The sequence below is a fragment of the Meleagris gallopavo genome, chromosome 12 (assembly GCF_000146605.3).
Source record: "Meleagris gallopavo isolate NT-WF06-2002-E0010 breed Aviagen turkey brand Nicholas breeding stock chromosome 12, Turkey_5.1, whole genome shotgun sequence".
Taxonomy (NCBI): Eukaryota; Metazoa; Chordata; class Aves; order Galliformes; family Phasianidae; genus Meleagris; species Meleagris gallopavo.
In genome coordinates, this window is record NC_015022.2 from 16700936 (window position 1) to 16722594 (window position 21659).

Below are 21659 nucleotides of genomic sequence, written 5' to 3' on the forward strand. Positions count from 1 at the left end.
TTAGGGCGGCGCCGCGAGCTGTCAGCGGCAGAACGGTGGTGTGTGCTCGACGGGGTGGGTATGGCAGCGCTGAACGGTGCTGTGGAGAACGGGCAGCCTGACAAAAAGGGGCCGCCGCTGCCACGGCCTTTGAGGGGTTTGGAGGTGAAATACACCAAGGTGAGCTGGGGAGGTGGGCTTCATTGCGGTGTCGTCCTGTGTTTGGGGGATTTGGGATGGTGGTGAGGTGTTTTCTCTTTTCAAGTTGTTTTTCATTAATTCTTCCAGTGTGAGCTTTATTTGTTGTTTTATCATCTCCTTATGCCCTAGGTAGTGGGATAATGGGGGTGTGAGGGTGGCCAAGTGATCAGAGCAAGTGGGTCTCTGTTGTTTCTAGAGAGCTGCACTTGCTCCAACCTCAACAGTCTAAAAACAAAACAAAATTATTATTATTATTATTTCTTAATGTAATGAACCCGTAGTTCTGCTCCAGGTGTCTACAGGCCCTTTCAGCCCTGGCACTGGGCCTGCTGAGGGCTGCTGACGGCCATTTTGCCCCTTCCCTGCTCATGGAATCCATGTGGTGAATCCCAAGGGCAGCGCTCAGTATCAGTGCTTTATGAAGTCCTGTTTGGGCAGGGTGAGCCTGGGCAGGGCTGAGAGGAGTGCTGATGGAAGAAGTTGGTTCTACCGTCCCTGCAGGGATGCACTGAGCAGGGGATGAAGGAGGGCTGCATCTCTAGGAGGATGTGGAAGGGCTGTGAGGTGAGGCTGGACCTGTTGGTAGATCTGTGAGGTGAGCAGTATGGATGCCGTTCTTGCTGCTTGCTCGCCATCCCCATGGAGCTCCTCATGAGCTCACTGGCCACCTCTAGGAGAAGCCAAAGAACCTGCAGCTCTAAGTCTGCCCTCAAACTCAGTTTGGAGCTCTGTCCTTTAGAAGTGCTGTTGGCATTGCAGAAGCACTCAGCTCCACTCCAGCACTCTTTGTGCACGCAGCTCTGTGAGCCCCGAGTTGCTTTTTATTCCCAGCTGCCCGACCCACGCTCTCATGCAGTGGGGGAAATAGCCAGGCTCATGGCTGTTATACTTCAGTTATATGGCTGGGTTAAAAGGGGCTGAGTGTATATTAATTACTGTTACGTTTCTGTGCTAAATATTTCAAGGCAAAGAACTGCAAACTCCAAGCTCGTTTTTCTGCAGTGTGAAGAAAGAGTAAGCAGCGATAGTTGTCCGGTGACGTGTTGGTTTGAATTGTGCATCCAAAGTACTGAAACAAATTAATCTAGCCTAGTGGTTATGCTAACTGCTCATTTTTAACTTCTCAATACATTTATTTATTTATTTATTTATTTATTTATTTATTTATTTGAGATAAAATTGTCACGTAGCAGCAGACTGGATCTGGAGCTGCTGGTCGTAGAACAGCGTAATGCTGCACTTTCCTGTGTCCAGAATGGACACCGCATCAGGATTCTTCTTAAACATCCAAATGTTCTGTTTTGTGTTATTTTTATTGTTGTGAACACTTTTAAATATTCCTTTGGGATCCAATCTTGCAGCCACGTTTGTTTTAAAGACCAAATTTTTTATTCTCCAGAGTTTTGCCAGAGACTCCACACCGAAAGTATCGAGGTTGTAACTTAATAGTGGGAAACAATGTTAATTAAAAGTGTGAATTTGATATTTGATCCAATGCCCCCAGTGCATCTGAGAAAATAACGAGCAGCAGTCAGTCTTCATAAAGCGGAGGGGTTTTCTGCAAGCTCTGAGTTCCACCAGATGTGTGCAGCTGATGGCACGCTTTCTGCTTTGCAAAAAAAATATATATTATTTTTGGTTCTGCCAGTTACTGGGCTGAGGGAGAGAGAAGAAAGTCTATCACCAATGATCTTGCTTACAGAGCAGCTTAATGCTTGTCCCGGGTGTGTGATGGAAGTGGTCTGTCCAGAATCTCGTGTCCTGCATTTGGAGTATGCAACATCAACAGTTGATACGCTATTCTGTTTCATTTCAATTCCTGGCACCGAAGACTGGGCTATGCTGTGTGGTTCCCAGAATGGCGTCAGCATATATGTTAGGTTTTAAAATATCGAATCTTGTCGCCCTTGTTTTACTATTTGTCATAGAAATGTTGCTTTCTGTTCTCGACCTTCTCATGTAAAATAAACGCTTGGTGCAGAGGTGGAGGAATAACTCCCCTGTACTGAGGTAGTGAGCATATGTCTGACTTTGTAACTTCTTGCTATCACCTCTCATGCTTATTGTGACTTTTTTTCGAGAGGAACAGAGGAAACCTGAAGTGGAAGTGTTATCTATTCCTGAAATAGCTACCTATTAAAGTGCTGCATTTTAATTTCTAATACTGATTAATATTTCTAACACTGACTTCATGTGATAATTTCCTGGCAATGTTTTCTTCCTAAGCCTGCATGAAACAGGTGGGACCAGAAGTGCAGTATCTGCGCCAGTTATGTCTCAAATACTTCTCTGCAGAAATAGTTGGGAGGAACTCCTTTCAGGAAAAAAGCTGCCCAAGGAAAAAATATGACCCAGAGCAGTGGGAATTTCAAATGTAAGGGATGCAACATTAATCTCCTGGTGGTGCATAGAGAGTCGTAAACAAGATTGCAAATGTGGAAGACTTCCAAGTAAAAGTACTAGCTTACAGCCGCTAATAAAGATTACTTCATCTAATCTTGATTTAAAAAGTATCTTTATTTATAAAACATAACACTGCCAAGTTAGATTGCGATGTGGATAAGATGCATGTTGAATCAATTAATTGTATGTAGGTATTCTTGTTCTGTTTACAGTGTGTAACAACACTCTAGTATTTAATGCGTTTTTAGTTACACAATGCTGGGACTGTTTGTTCTTGCTCTGGAAATGCAATATTTTGAAACATTTAAATCTTGTCACAGATGACTCCAATGACGTGGGAGGCTCGATCTATCCTGTGGCAAGGCATAGTGGGGTAGAACCAAGCCTGTTCCTACCTTCCTCTGTGGTGCTGAGGGCAGTTATGGAAGTAGCCCAGGGCAGGATACGAGTAACCAAGTAATATTGCATGCAGACACTTTGCTTGTAGCATGCAACAAGGGGCAACTTTTGCCTGAGCCCTATGGGTTTCTCTTGGTGTCTGCTTGCTGTTCCCATGGAAATTGATTTCAGCAGTGGTTTCTTTCTCATTGCTAAATTATGGCATTACACTGTGTGGGCCCATCCTCTGTCTTCCCTTTGCTCAAAACTAACTGGGTGCACGAAGACTTTCTTGTCCGTTTTCTGGCTCAGTTTGGATAACTGCTGTCTGTATCATAAAGTTTCACTGGGACAGATTGAACACACCATCAGTGGAAGCTGAAGAGCCTTGGGAGCTGTGAAGAGTACTTCTGTGATTTTTGTTTTGTCTGCATCAGTGTTGTCCTTCTCCTACCTATTCTGCTCATCTTGCTCTCTCCTCAGATATTTATAAACAATGAATGGCATGAGTCTACCAGTGGAAAGAAGTTCCCTACCTACAATCCCTCAACACTGGAGAAAATTTGTGATATTGAGGAAGGAGACAAGGTAAGTGTTATTAGAAAGGAGATGTAAAAGAGTTAAAGGGACTTGCTTTTTTCATAAAACGTACGGAGGAAAAGCTGGCTTTTAATGGCATACAGCTAACCAGACTGGGAGCTGGGATGCTGCATGTGCTGCTTGAGGATTACATGGGCTGGGTGGGATCGGTCTTGTCTAGCTCAGCTGAGTCACTTTCCCTGATAGGAACTGCCTACCAAATACTGCAGGAATGAGATTCAGCATGATTCCAGCTTTATAGAGCTGGAAGCAAGCAGCCGTGCTGAGGAAATAGTGACGACAACGGACGTACAACCCTGACAGAACTCGTGTGTCACTTCTGGAGTGGTTTACATGCAGTCTGCGTGGCAGCCTGTTGGAGTCACTGGACTGAAATTCACTTTTTAAAAAGTATGATCAACAAATAACCTGTTTGGGAAAACTTGGGCTCAGTAATGCAACACTGCTCACTTCCTGCTAGCAATTCCTTATGGTTTTCTTTTCTGACTGGTGTTATGGGTTCTGGCTACCTGCCCAAGTGTGACAACCGTCATTTAAAATGAAACCAGTATCTCTAAAGAATTTCAGTAGTCCCTGGCCTTGGTACACTATACGTACAGTTGGAACAATCAGATGCAACACTTGATCCAAAACAGCTGATCACACGTGGGCCATCTGGACTGCTCTGTGGGAGAGAGCTGGCCTAAGACTTGCTTTTGACCGTATGTCATGGGAAGGTGATTCACAGCTTCCCTAATGTACCAGGGCTTTGGCTAATCATCACTCTGGGCAGTAGCGACAGGCAGTGTGTACTCTTCTCAGTATCTAAGCTTGCCTGTTGCTTGCATGCCTTGGAGAATCTCTCCTAGTAAGAGCTGCATTAAATGAAAAAGTGCAGTGTGGTTCCAGGTGTCGTGCTGTGCAGGTCAGTAGAGCCTGATAATTTTGGAGATGGGAGCAAACTTGTTTGGTGATGCAGGACTCCCTGCAAATGGTGGCTGTTCTTTTTGGATGCCACTAAAGCAGTCCCTAAGGCCTAGTGCCATGGTGGATCTGTGAATCCATGGGACAATTGTAGGTGAAGACAAAGCTTAATGTATGTAATTCCTCTGCATTAACTGGGCAGTACATAACTCTATTTAGTGGTATGTAAACAGTAGAGCTGAAGCAACTCTGACGCAACTATATTTTGTGAGGCAGAAACCATGACTCCACTACTCGCTGAGCTAAGTGTCTCTCAGGCAGTTACAGAGCATTACATGAGTATTTCAAGCCTACTTCTTAATTACTTGGTAGAGAAAATTCTTAGGCGGAACTGAAAGGCCAGTGCTGTGCCTTGCCTCCTTGAGACTTACCCTTGCCTGAATGCAAGAATAGCTTTTCAGCTTGCAGGTGAGTCCCTGCCTGTGAATACTTGGTATAGGTGCCTGACTCCTAGGCGTGTAGAATAATTGCATGCAAGAATGTATGCTAGATGCAGCTGAAAGCTTCATCTACCCCTTTACATCAGATATGTATTTCATTGTAATTAGGTTTGTATAAGGAACTGAGAAGAGTCAGACCTGCTAGTGGGTCAGTTTACAGACAGAATTGGAGTGGGACATGTTCCAAACCAGCTGTTAGGCTGCTGGCGATATGTAACGATGTCCCACCACCCTCTGGGCAGAGTTCCCTGAGAATTCCCATGGCCAGCTTAATCATCTCCATACTAAATCTATGACCCCAATCTATTGGGGCAGAGCTCCCTGTTGCTACAGAAAATGGTGAGTCGTGGTGCTTTTCAGTGTTCTGTCTCCTTGGGCTACCACGGTCTGTGTTGGGGAGCATTGCAGCAAGGATGGCAGGTTCTGACTCTGGCCTCATCTGTGCTCATGCCATGGTTTGCTCTGCCTTCACAGCAGGCAGGGAGCAGGACTCCACTTCCCTAACCTTGCTCAGAAACCTGTCCCTCCCTGACCACACTGGGTATGTTTTGCTTAGGTTGCTTGTGAGGGGTGGGAATTTGGCAGCTGATGTCTCAGTGGTGACGAACAAGTTGGTGCTGAAACTTGGCCAGTTTAGAAGGTTAGGTGTAAAGGTTTTGTTTTATACTTTAGTCACAAAATTCAAGACACAATTTCTCTTGATGAATAGTTGGGGAATAAAGGGAAGTCTCAGGTGAAAAAGAAGCATTTTAAGAAAAGAAAAAAAAAGCAATAACAATAAAGCAGCAAATGATTCTACTGGATACCTGGAGGCTTCCTGCTTCCCAAGTAATGGCTTAGTGTCTCAGTGTTCTCCAGCTACAATCAAAAAGGATTAACTTTCTTCATTAGGTTTTTGACCCTCAGAAGTGGGGCAACCCTGGAACTTCTACCCTCCCTTGCTGTGTTACTGTATCGTGGAAAAAAATACATTAGCTGTTATTTCTTTAGTCCTTTTGGTAACACTTGAAGATAAGCTCTTGTAGTAGCTTTCTAATGTCCAGCGAGGATGGGAGAAAGGAACTCTGTTCTTAAAGGAGTGGCCACCTAGCTGCCTGGCATGGGTGCATGGCTGGGACTGAGCAGGATGGGTGTTATGGATCATCTGTCACTTCTGGGCAGTTTGCTCTTTGGTAGTGTATCTTTAGAGGGTTATAAGCGTGTTTTGTTCACAGACATCTTGCCCACCTTCAGACTATGGACGTGGGCTGAGGTAAGAGGCTACAGAAATGTTATTCCACACAGCAAGCTCACTATACCATAGATATGGGACACTACAGACTGTTAAGTTGCTCTTTGTAGCTGATTGAAATTTTGGTTCTAAAGTTAGAGCAATGAGAAGCATAAACTGCAGGGGGCTAGCTGGAGAGTGGCTCAGCTGTGAGTGTCTTCTAATTGGGTATGCTCCTGCCTGTGTTGGAAAAGTGCCTTTCTGAGGATGTGCACAGTAGGGATTCTCCCACGAAGTTCAGGTAAGATAGTTAGTGTGCTCCATCCTCAGTATGTCTCCTTACTGTCTGGATCAAAGCTATATTATCTATACTGAACCTGAAGCAGAGCAAGGCTTTTTCTGCAGATATTCTCCCTGCTCACCAAGGCACTGGAGTGATGGTCTGCCAGGTGCTGAGGCAACAGAGAGGAAGAAGGGGCTCCATAGAAATGGAGCACTGGTGAGCAGAATTTGAGGTAGAGAAGGAAGGTGGAAGACATGGCTTAGAACAAAGAAATCATGAGTTTGTTCAGGGGAAAATGGCATGCAGTTGTGTAACTGGGGCTTGTATCATAATGCAAACATCCAGGGTGGGTATGAAGGTTTGCTGGCATTTCCCAATCCTGCGTTGCTTGACTTTGCAACTTCAATGTTCTCTTAGTAAAGCTCTTTATGTAATAATAAATCTGTATAGATCAAAACTGAGCACCAGGTTGCATGGACCTCTTTGTGGTTTTGTGTGCTGCAGGGTGTCCTTGGCACTCTGACAGTTAGAAGTCTGTCTTTGTCACGCACTGTGCCTACCTATTGCAACATGCCTGTAATGAGCACACCATTCAGGCTCCCCTAATGTCTAGTCATAACAGGATGGATTAAGAGCAGCATTTCAGCCTTCCTGAAGGACTTCCTTGTTTTTGCTGGTCTCTCAGGCCTATAGAAACATGTGAGCTCACAAGGTCTCACTTGGTGGTGCTACCCCCGAGGGTATTCTGGGGAAGCTTTTGTCTGTAATATTGACTGCGCTCTCTGAGCTGCTGTGCATGCCCTGCAAATCCAAGAAAAGGGGATGAGAATGAATACAGTTTCACTAAATATTCATCCCAGGGCTCTTGGATCACTATGGCACTTCTATCTGTTAAGATGCACCTTTTGCTGCACCTCCAAAGATACAAGCATGTCAGGTAGTAGTCTCTGCAGGAGAAAAACAAAGGCCATTGTTTTTATGGTTTTGTTTGCTTGTTTTTGGTGTGTTTTTTTTTCTTTTTCCCCACCCCAGTACAAATGATTTTAGGGGGAAGAGTCTCCAAACAGTATTTCTAGCTTGCAATCAAAATGAAAGACAGGAAAGCTTTGCTGAGACATTTTGGGCTTCACCAGACCACCACTACCACTTACAGGAGCTGTAGTAGGGCTTGGGTGCTCCCGTGCTTAGAAGGTGGAGACTGAAGTCCTTTGCCCATGCAGCCATCTCATTTTTAGTGCTGTGAGTGCCAGAGTGGTGGGAAGGCTTAGCACTGTGGCCATGAAGTCTTGGTGCTCCCAGCCTGATCTCAGGAGGTGATTTGTTGCTGCTTTAAATCTGACACATTCTCCTGGCTTTTGTCTGCTTTGTGTCTTATGTTGCTTGCTTTTTTTTATTTTTTTTTTAGCTTAAGCCCTCATTCCAGCAGGGAGGAGGAGGAACGTATAAGTGTACAGTAGCTGGTGATGCCTCTTGGCTTTTGTGGCATTCCAGCTTAAGTGGATAGAAGCAAACCATTCTGAAGCCTTGTTCTGCCTGTGGGGACAGGCACCAGGCAGGATGTGTCTGCTTGCTACCTCTGCTTCGTAGCCATGCTTGCTTGACCAGAGCCACTCTTTACCTCCTGTAGCGACTCAAGTCTCTTGCAATTGTTTCCCCATCAGTGCCCTTCTAAAAGGGTGTAGTTTTCCTGGCAGTATATGTCACAGTACTTCAAAGCTGTGCAATCTTGTGAAGAAAGAGCCAAATTTAGTTTAAGGTGCTAGTTCAGTGGACAATGACTTGCTGTAAGTCAAGTGTATCTCCCTGTAATGCTTTTCTTGGTTGAGCAAAAACAGGTTTCTTGTGATGGGAGAACAGCTAATCCTTGCTGTATCTGTGCACGGTAGCTGAATCTAGTGTGATCAAGTCTGAATAGGCAAGCCCTGAGAGAAGATCTATGAGAGCAGCTGGTGAAGAGCTCTGAGGAGCAATCAAGGCCTGAAGCCCACCCCCTTTAGTGTATTATGGTGAAGTGTAAGGACTTCTCCATAGGCTGAAGGAAGCAGTGAAGTATGGGCTGTACCAGACGTTACACAGAGCAGGATTCTGATCAAAGACAGAATGAATTGTGCTCTGTGTATGCTTGGGGTACAGTCTTGGCTTCATGGATGTTGACGGCAGTGTTCCATTGACTTCACTGAGTCAGGAGGTTGCCCTTGCCATTGCATTTTTTTTAATTGTTGTATGTTAGTGGAAGGGAGAAAGGAGGAGTCAGGGCCATACTGTGGCCAGAGCATCACAAGAAGCTTTGTTGGGGTTGGTGAGAAGTGATGGAATTTGTTGCCCTCCTAAGTAGCAGCTTACAAAAACAGAGTTAGATTTGGTCCTGCATGCTGTAAAGCATTTGAGAGAGTGGCACTAAGTCCAGGTAGGTGAAATGACTGTCAAAGCACTAGACAACAAAAACCCTTCCATCCGGTAAAAATAATCTTGAAGTGCAATCTGGGATTTAGGGGAGCTTTTTTTTTTTCTGTATGGTAACTGTTACTGGCATGCATTCAAGTGGGATGTAGTGGTGGGATCTGAGCAATGATTGTTCCCCTGGATAAAACTTATCTCTCTCATGGGGGACTTTCCTTCCCACATTTGTGTGGACCAGACTGGTTGATGGAGGACAATAGCCTGTCAAGCTTAGGGAAGCTCCAATGGGAACAGATTTGGGATCTCATTTTTCCATCCTTTTCCTGGTGTCGCTTACATCCTATATCAGCAGGAATGTGATTCTGGATTATTTTATAAACAAACCAGTTGCATAAAATTACTCTTCAAAAGCTCTGCTGATACTTTGACTTTTAGGTTGTTTATCAGCCCAGACCAAACCCAAAATGGCTTGCAGGCTTGGTTATAAATCCAAGAGTAAAATGGAGGTGATCTTCTCAGATTTGGTTTTAGATACCACAACATCTAGGAAACAGCTTGCTGGGGTCTCTGCCTTTGTCCAACATCTTGCTTGTAACCTAACATTTTCTTATGTATGTTACTGCTCTAGCCTGATGTGGATAATGCTGTGGAAGCAGCAAAGGCAGCATTCCAGAGGGGGTCTCAGTGGAGACAGATGGATGCCTTAAGCAGAGGACGGCTCCTACACAAGCTGGCTGATCTTCTAGAGCGAGACAGAGTCATCCTGGCAGTAAGTATTGTGGTTAGTGAGTGAAAAGAAAACAACAGCAGTTGGCTGATAACTCAGCTTCATCTTTACCATTTTGCTGCATCCATTTCCTGTCACTACTTCCAAGGGCTCTTAAGGAGGTAGAAATCCTGCAGAAAGGTCCCATCTTCTAGCTCCTCTTTTTCCTGTGCTCATTGCCTTAGGCTGTAGGGAATGCTTGATAGCTTTTTTCAGTGTCAATGGGCTTTAGTATCTGTAGTGATTTATAAAACCTTCCTGCATTAACCCATCCTTGTGTTAGCCTGAGCTTTGTTAGTGCAGTCCTGTATTATGGATTTCAGTTCCTCCAAAGAAGAACCATACTTCAGTCCTGACCTAGCTCCTATTCCTCTTCTCAACAGAAGTAAGACATTTGTGCCTGCCCTTTGAGTCTGAGGTAAAGAACACTGCCTCCCACACGGAGAAACAAATAACAGTGATACAGGACCAAATTTCTTCTCTGAGCTCTGGCACTAACTGTATTTGTTCTTTGGAACTGGATGCACTCTTCCCTCCCAGCCCTCCTTCTCCCTTCCCACATGAAGGGTAGAAGAATCTAGGCAGGAGTCATAGCTGATCTTCACTTTTCTGCAGGATGATTCTAGGGATTATAGACAATGACTGTTAGTTATCTATACTGGAGTTCTTATTCAAGAACTGGTTATTGAATTGATTGCAGATATTACTATTACTTTAAAAATAAAAGCAATAAATATGTTTCTTGGTTTTAAGTTTATCAATGCTCTTGCGTCTCCTAGCTTAGGTAGTATCTACATATTTGAGACAACAAGAAAAAGCCTATAAACCACAAAGGAAGGAAAAAAATGCACAACCAACCAAATCTGCTTTGGTCCTTGTTACAAAAATGTAAGGCCAATTTGACTTTTTTTTTTTAAATTGCTTCCCCTAAAATAGGGGGCTGGAAAGAGACTCTTGTTGGATGTCATCCAAAGTTTAGAATGTGTATAAGTGGGATCTGCTACTTTTCCACTGAATGTACTGGCTCAGGAAAATCTCTTGATAGCTGTGAGGCTGTGTTAACTTGGACTTCTGCACTGAAGAACTACTGCTAATGATTTCCTATCCTGTCCTAAAAGAATCCTTTTGGTGCAAAACAAGGGGAGTAGGACCTTGGCTAAGATGTTCTGCAGCTGATAAGAAGCTTTTATGTTGGACTTGTACATTTATACAAATAGTGCCTACAGTTCCTAGTAGCTCTCAGAGCTGCTATCTGTACTTCACTAGCTCAACACAGCACTCTTACTGTGCACTTCTTTAGGAGTGATGCATTCATGTTGCTCAGTGCTGTTGTATGCAAGAGTTCCTGAGCTGATGTCCCACTGAGAGCAGCATGTGTGGGGTGTATTTAGAAGACTGTACTTACATGACTGTTTCAAGCTATGTCTGTTTCCCTGATAATGTTCTCTGTGAACCATGTGATGGCCTCCGAATTCTATAGAACAGACTTAAAAGCTCCAGGTTTGAAGGCAATTCTGGCCAACAAATAAGAAGGGGGAGAAATAAGTGTGTGCAAACATGATGTTCATTTTCTGCCCATTTTTTTTGATGCAAATTCAAAGGAGCCTCCTTTTCCATAAACCAGGGCTTTCTGCTGTCCTTCTGATCTGGGATGACTTTCTTGGCATTGCTACTTTCTCTGAAGAAAAACCAGCCCTAGCTGCTTTGGTTGCATGTTAACTGATTTTTTTAAGTGATTACTTGTTTTAGCAGACGTTCAGAGTGGATAACAATCCTAGTCATTCCAAGGGGAATGTCTGTTTGGACCCTAGTGTCTGTGGAATATGACAGGGTATGACTTCATTTGTAAACAAAGATGTTTCAATCTACCAAGGGATATTGTTTCCTTTATGGATGTGCTGGCTCTTTTCACCAGTATCCCTTTTAATGACCTGAGCAGAACAAAGTATTCGCTCAGCTAATGTTCAGAACAGTGAGAAGGGTGCAGTCTGAGACTGGTCTTCATTTAAAGCTGCTCAATGTCAGTGCAGCTTCAGTGGAATAACTTCTCCTTTGCAGATGTCTAAGCAGAGATCTGAGCCTGAATGTTACTTTATTAGAATACTGTTTAAAAAATAAGTAAATAAAAAATAAAATATCATCCTGTGGATAAAAGAGGCATTTTGGAGGTTGCTTTTAGGACAAAGAAGCAAAAAATAAAAGGAAAGTGGGTCAGGCTGATTTTAGTGACACCATCTGGAGTCCAGAACATCCGTGTCAGAAGGTCAGATACAGTGAAGTCAAGGGACTTGCGTTCCTTCAGAATAGTGCTCCAGACCACAGCCCTGTATCCCACCCACAGCCACCTCCTGGGCTCTTACAGAAAATGTGCATTCATTGCAGTGATTGAGCAAAGTAACTTGTGCATGTATCAGTGTTAGTGGGTCTAGCTGTCTCTATTCTACCTGACTTGTATTAACTAGCTCTTCCTTTAAAGTGAGGAAAGGAAACTGTCTCCGCAGCACAAAACACAAGAAAATTGAGTGGTTTTTCTGAAAGATATTTTTGTTTTTAAGAAAAAAAACTATGGATGTGTTTGACAATGCACATAGCTTGTTTTTTTTTTTTGTTTATTTTTTTCAGACTTTGGAAACAATGGACACAGGAAAACCTTTTCTGCAGGCTTATTTCATTGACCTGGAAGGTTGTATAAAGACACTCCGCTATTATGCTGGATGGGCTGATAAAATCCAGGGCAGGACTATCCCTGTGGGTAAGTTCCTTCACACCCAAAATCAGGACTGGAAAGGGATCAGACTTGATTGGACAAGTGAGAAGCATGGAAAGATCTGCTTCTGAAAACCTGCAATGGAAGGCATTTATTTTCTGTCTCAGGGTGGATTTTAAGTAGGTATCTTCTGAGATTCTAGTCAACTGAGGACTAGAAATGCCTGGCTAGATCTCTGGGAAAATAATGGAAGGACACTGTCAGATATTCTAATAGTTGAGAGTTTTTTTTTTTCAAAAGATCTTCTAGACTACAGACATAGAGCAATCACACTGCGCCCTTGGACCTATTCTGAAACGGATCCTCATCCATTTGAGGTCACCCAGAGGTGTTTTAAGATCAGCAGAGATAGGATTCTTTGTGTAATGTGGTTTTGGATCTGTCTCCAACCTCTCTGTTTGCAGTCATCTTAACTGTTCCTATAGAAGCAAATATTTTTACTGTTTTCTTTTTCCTTTATTCTTTTGTTTTGCAGATGAAAACTTTGTCTGTTTCACTAGGCATGAACCGATGGGTGTTTGTGGAGCTATAACTCCAGTAAGTAACAGCAATGGTGCCCTTGGAAGTGGAGGAAGTGTATGTGCATTTCCCTATCTTGTACTGCAGCCATTTGATTCCTAGTTCAGTGCAGCTGTTCTGCAGTGAACTCCCATTTCAGTTGCTTGATGTAGTTTCTTGTTTTACCCCCATGCCAATTGCTCTTGGCAGTGCAAAATCCTCTGCAATGGAAGGGTGGGTCTTCTAATCAGTTGCTCTGTTCCTCTCTAAGGATGACAGCAGTCACCAGAGAGCAGTCAGAGCTCTCTGACTCTTCAACTGCTAGGACAACCATCTTGTCATTACATGTACTAGCTTCTTGCTGCCTAGAGCTGATGCATAGTTTGGAGTTTCAGATCATATCCACTATTAATAACTCCTGGCTGTTCTCTGAGCTTTCTGTGATCAAATCTCACTGAGTGCAGTTTTTCCTTGAGCTCTCTTTCTCTGCTTAGGGGACAGTGTGGCTAGTTCTTGAAATACCTCCAGTTTTAGTATGTGCTGCTTGCTTTGTTTAAACAGACAACCAGAAAGACTTTACAGCTATATGGGAGACATAGTTTATTCCCGACTGGTTGTAAAATGCTTTGAACGTGGTATCCTACAGGCCATGAGGCAAGTGGTGGTGTGCCAAGATTCTTTGGATACTTGGATCAGTGGAGTCCATGGAATACTTTGACCCATGGGATCAGGTTATAAGGGAGATGGGATAAAATGCATATGTGGTTTGGGATTTTCTGGACCCTGTGGATACCAGGTCTGGACCAATTCCCAAAGACATCTGGAGAAATTTTGCCTTTTCCTTTAGCTGGACTGAGCTGAGTAAACCTGGTGATAAGATGGTAAAGTCTATTTTGCCCTATGAGGATTAGGCAAATTGGGAAACAGTTGTTACTAGTTATCAGGTATTTGGCTTAATGACATCTGCATAGCTTTTCTGCTTGAATAAGCAAAGTGTCTGCTTGTAAGCAGGTAGAATTTGTGACACAATATCAAAACATCAGGTATATCAACAATGATCATTAGTGTTGTAAACTTAATTGATCATCACTAAAAGATATTTTACTGTTATACTTAAGCTGCCTTTGGCACTCAGAAGCACTTTTGGAGTCGATCACTTTAAAAGCCTGCATGTAGGATGCTTTGGAGGGCCACTGAAAGGGAAAATAGTGGGACTTCTACTATTTCAGGTGGGCCTTACACTAGCAATAAATACAATAAGACCAGATTTGTTTCAAGTTCAACAATGTTTGCAAAAAGCATGATTGGGGTCAACAAAGCTACATCTGTCTCCAGTTTACTTAGAACAAATCCTCTTCAATTTTTTTTTCCAGTTTGATCTCTAACACGATCAGTCAGTGGATGTGATTATTCCAACCTGATATAAAAGGATTTGTCACTGTTCTGCATGTCTCCCTAGGCCAATTAACAATCCTCCCTTTTTACTGTGGCTTGACTATACTTAAACAACCCTCTTAGTGAGGGGCACTCTTTAGAAGGTGCATCATATGACTGAACTTTATCCCAGGGTGATATTGTTAGGCAGCCTTCATATCCGTTTCTAACTGTTGCTTTCACCAGCCATTCTGCAATAGAAATGTCTCAGAGTTATGTTGTGCTCTGAAAGTGTAGAAAAGTAGTGAAGATGCAGGTGGCTGAAGATGAGAATTCAGGCCTTCAAGAAGATTAGGAGAAAAAGACAAATGGGTAAATCATAGAACGTGGCCATCGGAGAAATCACTGAAATGAAACAGGTCTGGAAAGGAGAAGGGAGAGAGAAAAGCTGAAGAGCAGCACATCAGCTGAAGTTCCACTTTATCTCAGGGCTGCTGGGTTACAGTGGAACTCATCTCTTATAAATAAATTAACAGTTTAGATTTTAAGTGTGAATTTGTGGATTACTAACATGCTTTGCTTCTTTCTTGCTAGCTGAGGGCCCATGGCTTGAAACTTGACAAGAAGTCCCCTTATTGTTGGCCCACTTCCATCATTCCTAAAGCAGCATTAATTATTTTTAATGAAGAAATCCTTTCTGTTGCCAAATGACCTTTACTGAGATTCAGTGTGAGCTAGATTTTTCCACTTCTTGCTTAGGCTCCAAAAATCTACAAATACACATGACCGTGAGACAGATTAGCACAGGGGAAGCTGATGTGGACTTGTTCCTAATTCCAAATAAGAAAACTAATTGGAAAGGAGCATTTTACAGAATGAAGGGAAACTAAGAGCTGCCTTGACTTCCATGACTGAACAATCCACTGAAGTTTTCTAATTATAAACCTGGAAATGAATGATACTGTGTAACTCCTAACTCCTCAGGGATTAGCTAATACAGAATACTGAGTTTCTTTCAATGAGCAACTTCAATTCTCCCATATAAAGACTTTACAAAAGTGATGCATCAGAATACTACCTTCACCATGGTTTCTATGAACAGACAAGATCTTATAGCAAGTGTGATCAGACTTCTGTGAGCAATGAGGTTGCATCATGCAAAGATTTATTCGAATTAGAGTCAACTTGAGGACTGCCAACAATATTTGGGGTCTCAGTGTGGTACAGGAAGATATGCTCTGTAGTCCAAGAAAATGCAGTATTGTAAACAAACACTTTTCTTTATGGCTATGCTCCCAGTTGCTGGTTTCCCCCTGACCTGTCTGAAGGTGAGAGAGGTGCTGCATGGAAGTGAGTAGGTGGCTGATCCAAATGACCTTGTGTTCTTGCAGTGGAACTTCCCATTGCTGATGCTGGTTTGGAAGATGGCACCGGCGCTGTGCTGTGGAAACACTTTGGTTATTAAGCCAGCTGAACAAACTCCTCTAACATCACTGTACATTGGCTCGCTGATTAAGGAGGTAAGGAAACCTGAATAACACACCTGGGTTCTTTTCTTCTAAGACCGTAAGAATTTGAATTGTCTGAGTAGGTTTGAAAGATGTTAAATATATGATGAGGTGTGAGAATCACCTGTGTTCTGCCTCTTTTCCCAAAGGCCTTCCTGACTGGCAGGGGCTGGATGACAGGTAACAGAGCACAGAACTTGTAGGCTCTCCTCCTTCTCTAGGAAGCTGCTGATGCTTTTATCTTTCTTCCTTGCCTTTTACTTTCCCAAATGAGCAAAAGATTAAAGCTCAGTTTTATTAGGCAATGGGACAAAAAGGAATAAGATAGACAACAGTGAGTTTTTAAGTGAGATAATTCAAAAAAAAACAGAGTGATTGCCATAATAAACAATTCTTCATATTTCTGTGGCTTAAAGAAGAATTTAGCTACATCTGGTCTTTAAGATCAACTCCTATGTAGATGCAAAGGGAAGAGAATAAGCTGAGGTCTCAAAGTGTTACTTAGGTATTGTCAGGTAGGATCCCAAGTGCCCTCAGATCTAGTTATAGATATGGTGGGAGGTGCACAGTGCCTTCCAGGACTGGTTAATACATCCTCAGCTTCCTACAGTTAATTACATGACTAACTGTGAACAAAAACTAAGAGGTTTGAAGGTATGCTTTTGCCTCTCAACTAGAAAAGTCTGTTTGTTAGGCTCAGTCTAATGATGATTCTGTCTGTTCTTGGATAGATGAAACAGGAGGATATGTTAATAATTGATACAAAGGGCTTCTTTGCCTGCAAAGGAAGTGTAAAAGCACTTCCACTTAAGTCTCTCCTGCTGCTCATTGACTTGATAAGATTACACAAGTTTAGTGAGCATAGAGTGCAGTTGTTGTTACTTCTAGTAGCCCTGCCATGCAACTGATCTTTTGTATGTCAGAATGACATACAGCTCTTTAAACACTTGTATAGCATTTCCCAACAAAAAGCAGCTCTGTTCTGGTAAGGTTAATATTTTGAGCTAAATTCCAAACTGTCCACTTATTGCAGTTGTGCTTTAATACAGAAGTATAATTAGGGCAGAATAATTTGATTTGAAGGTGCCCCTTTCTCCACCCAAAATCAGCTAGACTTCTTGAGGGTTTTTAGAAGAGCAAGTTTAACTTTTTTTTTTTAATCTTTAAAAGGATGCAGGTGATTTTTGGTATACAAGCAAAGCTACGTGTTTGGTTGAATGAAATAATATGAGGCCTGCCAAAATATTTTGGCTTTCATTTTTGCAGAAAAACAGGAAAAAAACTTAGCTCAGGGAGACCTGAACCACTTTTTTTGCTTCCTTGTGGCTTTGCTGCTGACTCCAAACACCATTACTTGCAGAGTTTGACATTCAATATTTCTTTCTGAAAACTCATTAGCCAAAATGCAAACTCTATTGAACTGTCACTTATTATTATCACATGCATAGTAGAATCATATTGTCCTGATTTACAAAGAAACAAACAACAAAAAAACAACCAAAAATCTTACCAAAGCAATTTTTTGTAAGGTAATACATAAACAATTATTTCAGTTTTCTTCTGTAGTAGGAAGGAACAGCTTCATGTAGTGAGATTTTGTGTGGAAAGGGCAAAAGGAAAGAAGCAGGCGTTTAATATTCTGCCATTCTACTGTTAGCAAATGCAGGGAAAACTACCTTTGCAATCAGTGGTAGGGAAGGGCTAGCTGGGAAGGGCTAGCTTAGAAGATCTTAATCCTTGAAACTATTATTTCAGGAAGTAAAGAACAGACCAGTAAGTCCCACACTTCTCCTTGTGCTAGAATTTCATCTGAAGTTTTACCATTTGTCTCTTTTGGCAAAATTACTATTTGGATAATCTAAGTTGTAAATGTGGTGGAAACTGGCATACGTCTGTTACCATCTGCTCTTGTATTCTCTGTTTTATTAGGCCCATCATCTAGTGAGGTTTTACTGACTTCTTAATCCCTCTGGCCCCTGAAGAACCACAAATGTCAACCTTTGTTCAAAACAAACTTTCATTCATTTACCCCTTGGCTCCATCTGCAAAGAAGTACCTGGGGGCCAAGTTTGGCCAAAAGACTTGCTCTTGTTTGATTTGATATTGGGACTCCTCCAAGAATTCTTACTGAGCCTTGGCATTTCCTAGGCATGGCTGTTATTTTCACCCACATCTATTCCAGCTGATAGCACACAGCCGTGTTACTGGAAAGTCTGGAAAATACTGATGTATGTAGTTTGGGCTCCTTGTCTGCAGCTTGCAGTTTTCAAGTTCTACATATGCTTTGAAGTACTTTATCATTCACTAGGCATGTTAAAGACTTTTTTTTGCATATCTGTTTCTTGTATGTTAATAGGCAAATATATGTTTGTGTCCTTAACCTGATTTCAGTGAGATTAGTAAATTCAGGTGGTGCTGTTCATTATTACAGGCTAAGTTTTGCTCACTTATCTTCTGTGAGGCTACATAGATAAAGGAGTTTTGCACAGCATTCCTAGAAATGCTATAGAAATTACTGTGGTTGTTTTTAGGGTTGGTCCTCATCCATAAGAATACAGGGCAAGTAATTCATCCTGAGAACTGAACTGTAGCTCTCAGGAGTGCAGAGAGGCTTCTGAGTGTTCAAAATCCCTCCCTACAAAGCTGTATTTAACCTCTATTTTAGGTGGGTTTCCCTCCAGGTGTGGTGAACATTGTGCCAGGCTACGGCCCCACAGCTGGAGCAGCCATCTCTACCCATCAGAGCATTGATAAAATTGCTTTTACTGGATCGACAAAGGTAGGTCATGGATTCCTTATAAAACACCTACTGTGCCTCTTTGTATTTTCTTCTAAGGCAGCAATTCATAATAGATAATGCCAATGAAATATAAGTGATTTCCAGCACTATTTTCCATCGTGCTCTGTGAGACAGGATTTCTTAGAAGTGTTCAGGATTTGTCTAGGTCAGGTCCATCTCTTTTTACTACCAGTTCCTGTGCTTGTGACACCTCTGTAAACTGGGATTTTGCCATACTGCCACATATCTATAAGATCTGTAGTAGATCTTCTGACACAAGGTAAGACAGTCTACAGGAGTGACTGGCAGTTACTTAACATCATGTCATTGACCTGATGGAGCTTCTGGGCAAGTTTGCCTGTTAATCCTGCCCTGCATATGTGTGTAACTAGAAAACATGTCACTCAGAGCCCTGAAGAATTCTTCCTTGGCTTTAGTTAACTCTGAGGAACTAGGACTTGAATAAAAGCATGGCCCTGTGCCTACAACTTCCTCCAGTGATGCTGATGGGATTAACATGTGAGTGTCTTTTGATACCTGCACAGTAAAGCACCTTCCTATTTGTTTTTTTCCTGTAAACAGCTATAGCTGCCTTGCGAAGGAGGGGGGTGGCAGTGCAGTGAGGCCTCTGCAATATCAGACACCTACAGCCATCCTCATCTGTGTAGGGGAACGGAATGCATGGCTTGGCCTGGTCTATAGAACTGAGATACAGCTGTGACATACACATGAATTTGTCTCTAGCAATCGTTGCTGCAATTTCTCAAACAAAAGCATGCTTATAAATGTGACTTTTTCCACTCGCTGTTCTAGATTTTTCTTGCAATGTTTATGCACACACCCTGAAGAAGGGGCAGCATGCTAAGAATGGAAATGCTAACACCAATGGGTTCAGTTGAGGCAAACGTAGTTTCTTCACTTTTATAAGAATAATATTATTCAAGGAAATGATCACTTGATTATACTCTGCAGTTACGAGTATAGGTATTAGAATGCATGAAGTCATCAAGTTACTTAATTATTGCTAATTACCTTGAATGGAATTCTTGGTCAATAAAGGTAAATCACTAAACATTCAAAAGCTATTGCACTTAACAACAGTACCATCTAGTGGCTTTGTGTAGATACTTAACCCAAAAGAGAGTGTGTGTTAAGCCTCTGTTTCTGTATAGAAATAATGGGAACAAATGTGAACACAAAGTAAAAGTTCAGTGAGCAATTACTCTCTTGATAGTTGGCCTAATCTCAGAGTTTATCCAGATACCTACTTCTCTCCAAATCCTAGATCATAAGCTTTTAGCCCAGATTAGATGCTAGCTGTGTGAAAACAATAGAGCTTATAGACTTTTCCAGCCCACATGAATCTGTTTGGGTTTTTAATGAAAAAGGAGTATCCTGTGGATTAGGGGCATAAGGAAAACCTCAGCTGCTGGAGCCTATGGGCAAAAAAACTCCTATAGATGCTGTGCTTGTCTTTCTAATCCATGGGTGTGCAGGAAGCACCAAGGGAGATGGATTCTTTGCTAATGTGTGTGTGATTTTAGAAGTGTTTTCTTCCCCCTCCACCCATCTGTGAGTTCAGCTGCACCTCTGCAGTGTTTGCAGCATAATGCTACTGTTTCTGAGCCAGGAAGTAAAGCTAATTCAAAATACATTTTGACTTAGTTTTTAAGCCCCAGCTTGGGCTCAGTGCCAGCCTGAAAATGCTGATGACAGACTAGACTCCATGAGAGTTTTCCCATCTACATTTCTTCCTTTCCCTCAGTTTAACTTGCTCCTCCTTGGCCAGCTAGCTTGTAGTAACACTTCTTGCATAGTTATGTTCATCTGCAGCATGATGCATCACTTTATTTCTCCTGTCTCTAGGGTTAGGCTGCTAAGTGATTAGAACTGATCTGTACTTCTACATTTAGGACTTCCACTTGAGTTATGAGGGCAAACCATGAGAAATGCTGACTTAGAATTGCCAGCTAGCTGCCTCATAGAAACATAGAATGGCTTAGGTTGGTGGGGTCAGTAAAGGACATTTAGTTCCAACCGTCCTGCCATGGACAGGGTTGCCAATCACTAGATCAGGTACTCAGTATCCCATCCAACCTGGCCTTGAATGCTTCCAGGGATGGCACATCCACAACCTCTCTGTACAGCCTGTTCCAGTGCCTCACTTCCCTCAGAGCAAAAAATGTTGTTGTAATGGCTCACTTAAATCTCCCCTTTTCTAGTTTAAATCCATTTCCCCCTTGTCCTACCACTATCAGAATAAAAAGTTGGTTCCCCATCCTGCTTGTAAGCTCCCTTCAAGTACTGGAAGGCCGCAGTGAGATTTCCCCTCACTGAGCCTTCTCCAAGCTAAACAAGCCCAGCTCCTAGCCTTTCTTCATATGAGAGCTACTTCAGCCCTTTGATCATCTTAGTGGCCCTCCTCTAGACCTTCTCCAACAGCTCCACGTCATTCCTGTACTGGGTACCCGCAGGTTTGGATGCAGTACTTCAGATGGGGCCTTACAAGGGCAGAGTTGAGGGGGACAGTCTCCTACCTCTCCCTGCTGGCCACCCCTCTGTTATTGCCCTGGATACTGTTGGCTTTCTGGGCTGCAGGCTCACATTACTGGCTCATGTCCAGCTTTTTGTCCACCAGGATCCCCCCCAGTCCGCTGCATCCTCTGCAAGGCTGTGCTCACTGAGTTCTTCTCCCAGTCTCTACTGCTATCTGGGACTGCCTTGACTAAAGTGCCATTTCTTGCACTTGGTCTTGTTCAACCTCATTGGATTTTCACGTGCCCAGTTTTTGAGCCTGTCCAGGTCTCTCTGGATAGCATCCCTTCCTTCTGTTGTGTCAACTACACCACTCAGTTTGATGTCATCACATGCTTTCCTTGCTCACAGCGGCATTGCAGGGCAACAATATTTTTAGGCAGAAATGAAGTTGATTGCTGTATACCAAGGTAAGATACAAGAAAAGCAGATGCAAAATAAAGTCACCTAAAATAAAATGCTTAATAACTGAAACTCCTGAAGTGATTTAATCCATACAATCTCTAACAAGATTAGATTACTAAATTATACTGACACTTGATTTACACTCTTCTTGTGAGGAGTTCCATTTTTTT

At 42.6% G+C, this 21659-nt stretch overlaps 1 protein-coding gene across 1 annotated transcript in view; it reads left to right on the plus strand.

Moving 5' to 3' along the window:
- Positions 1–17: 17 nt before the first annotated feature.
- ALDH1A3 (aldehyde dehydrogenase 1 family member A3) overlaps positions 18–21659 on the plus strand; it is a 32926-nt gene continuing 11284 nt past the window's right edge. Inside the window, exons 1-7 of the mRNA XM_010717554.3 lie at positions 18–159; positions 3445–3549; positions 9486–9626; positions 12246–12375; positions 12866–12927; positions 15654–15782; positions 18436–18549. Of these exons, the coding sequence (XP_010715856.1) occupies positions 61–159; positions 3445–3549; positions 9486–9626; positions 12246–12375; positions 12866–12927; positions 15654–15782; positions 18436–18549 (780 nt within the window). The 5' untranslated portion in view covers positions 18–60. The remainder of the gene's footprint in view (positions 160–3444; positions 3550–9485; positions 9627–12245; positions 12376–12865; positions 12928–15653; positions 15783–18435; positions 18550–21659) is intronic.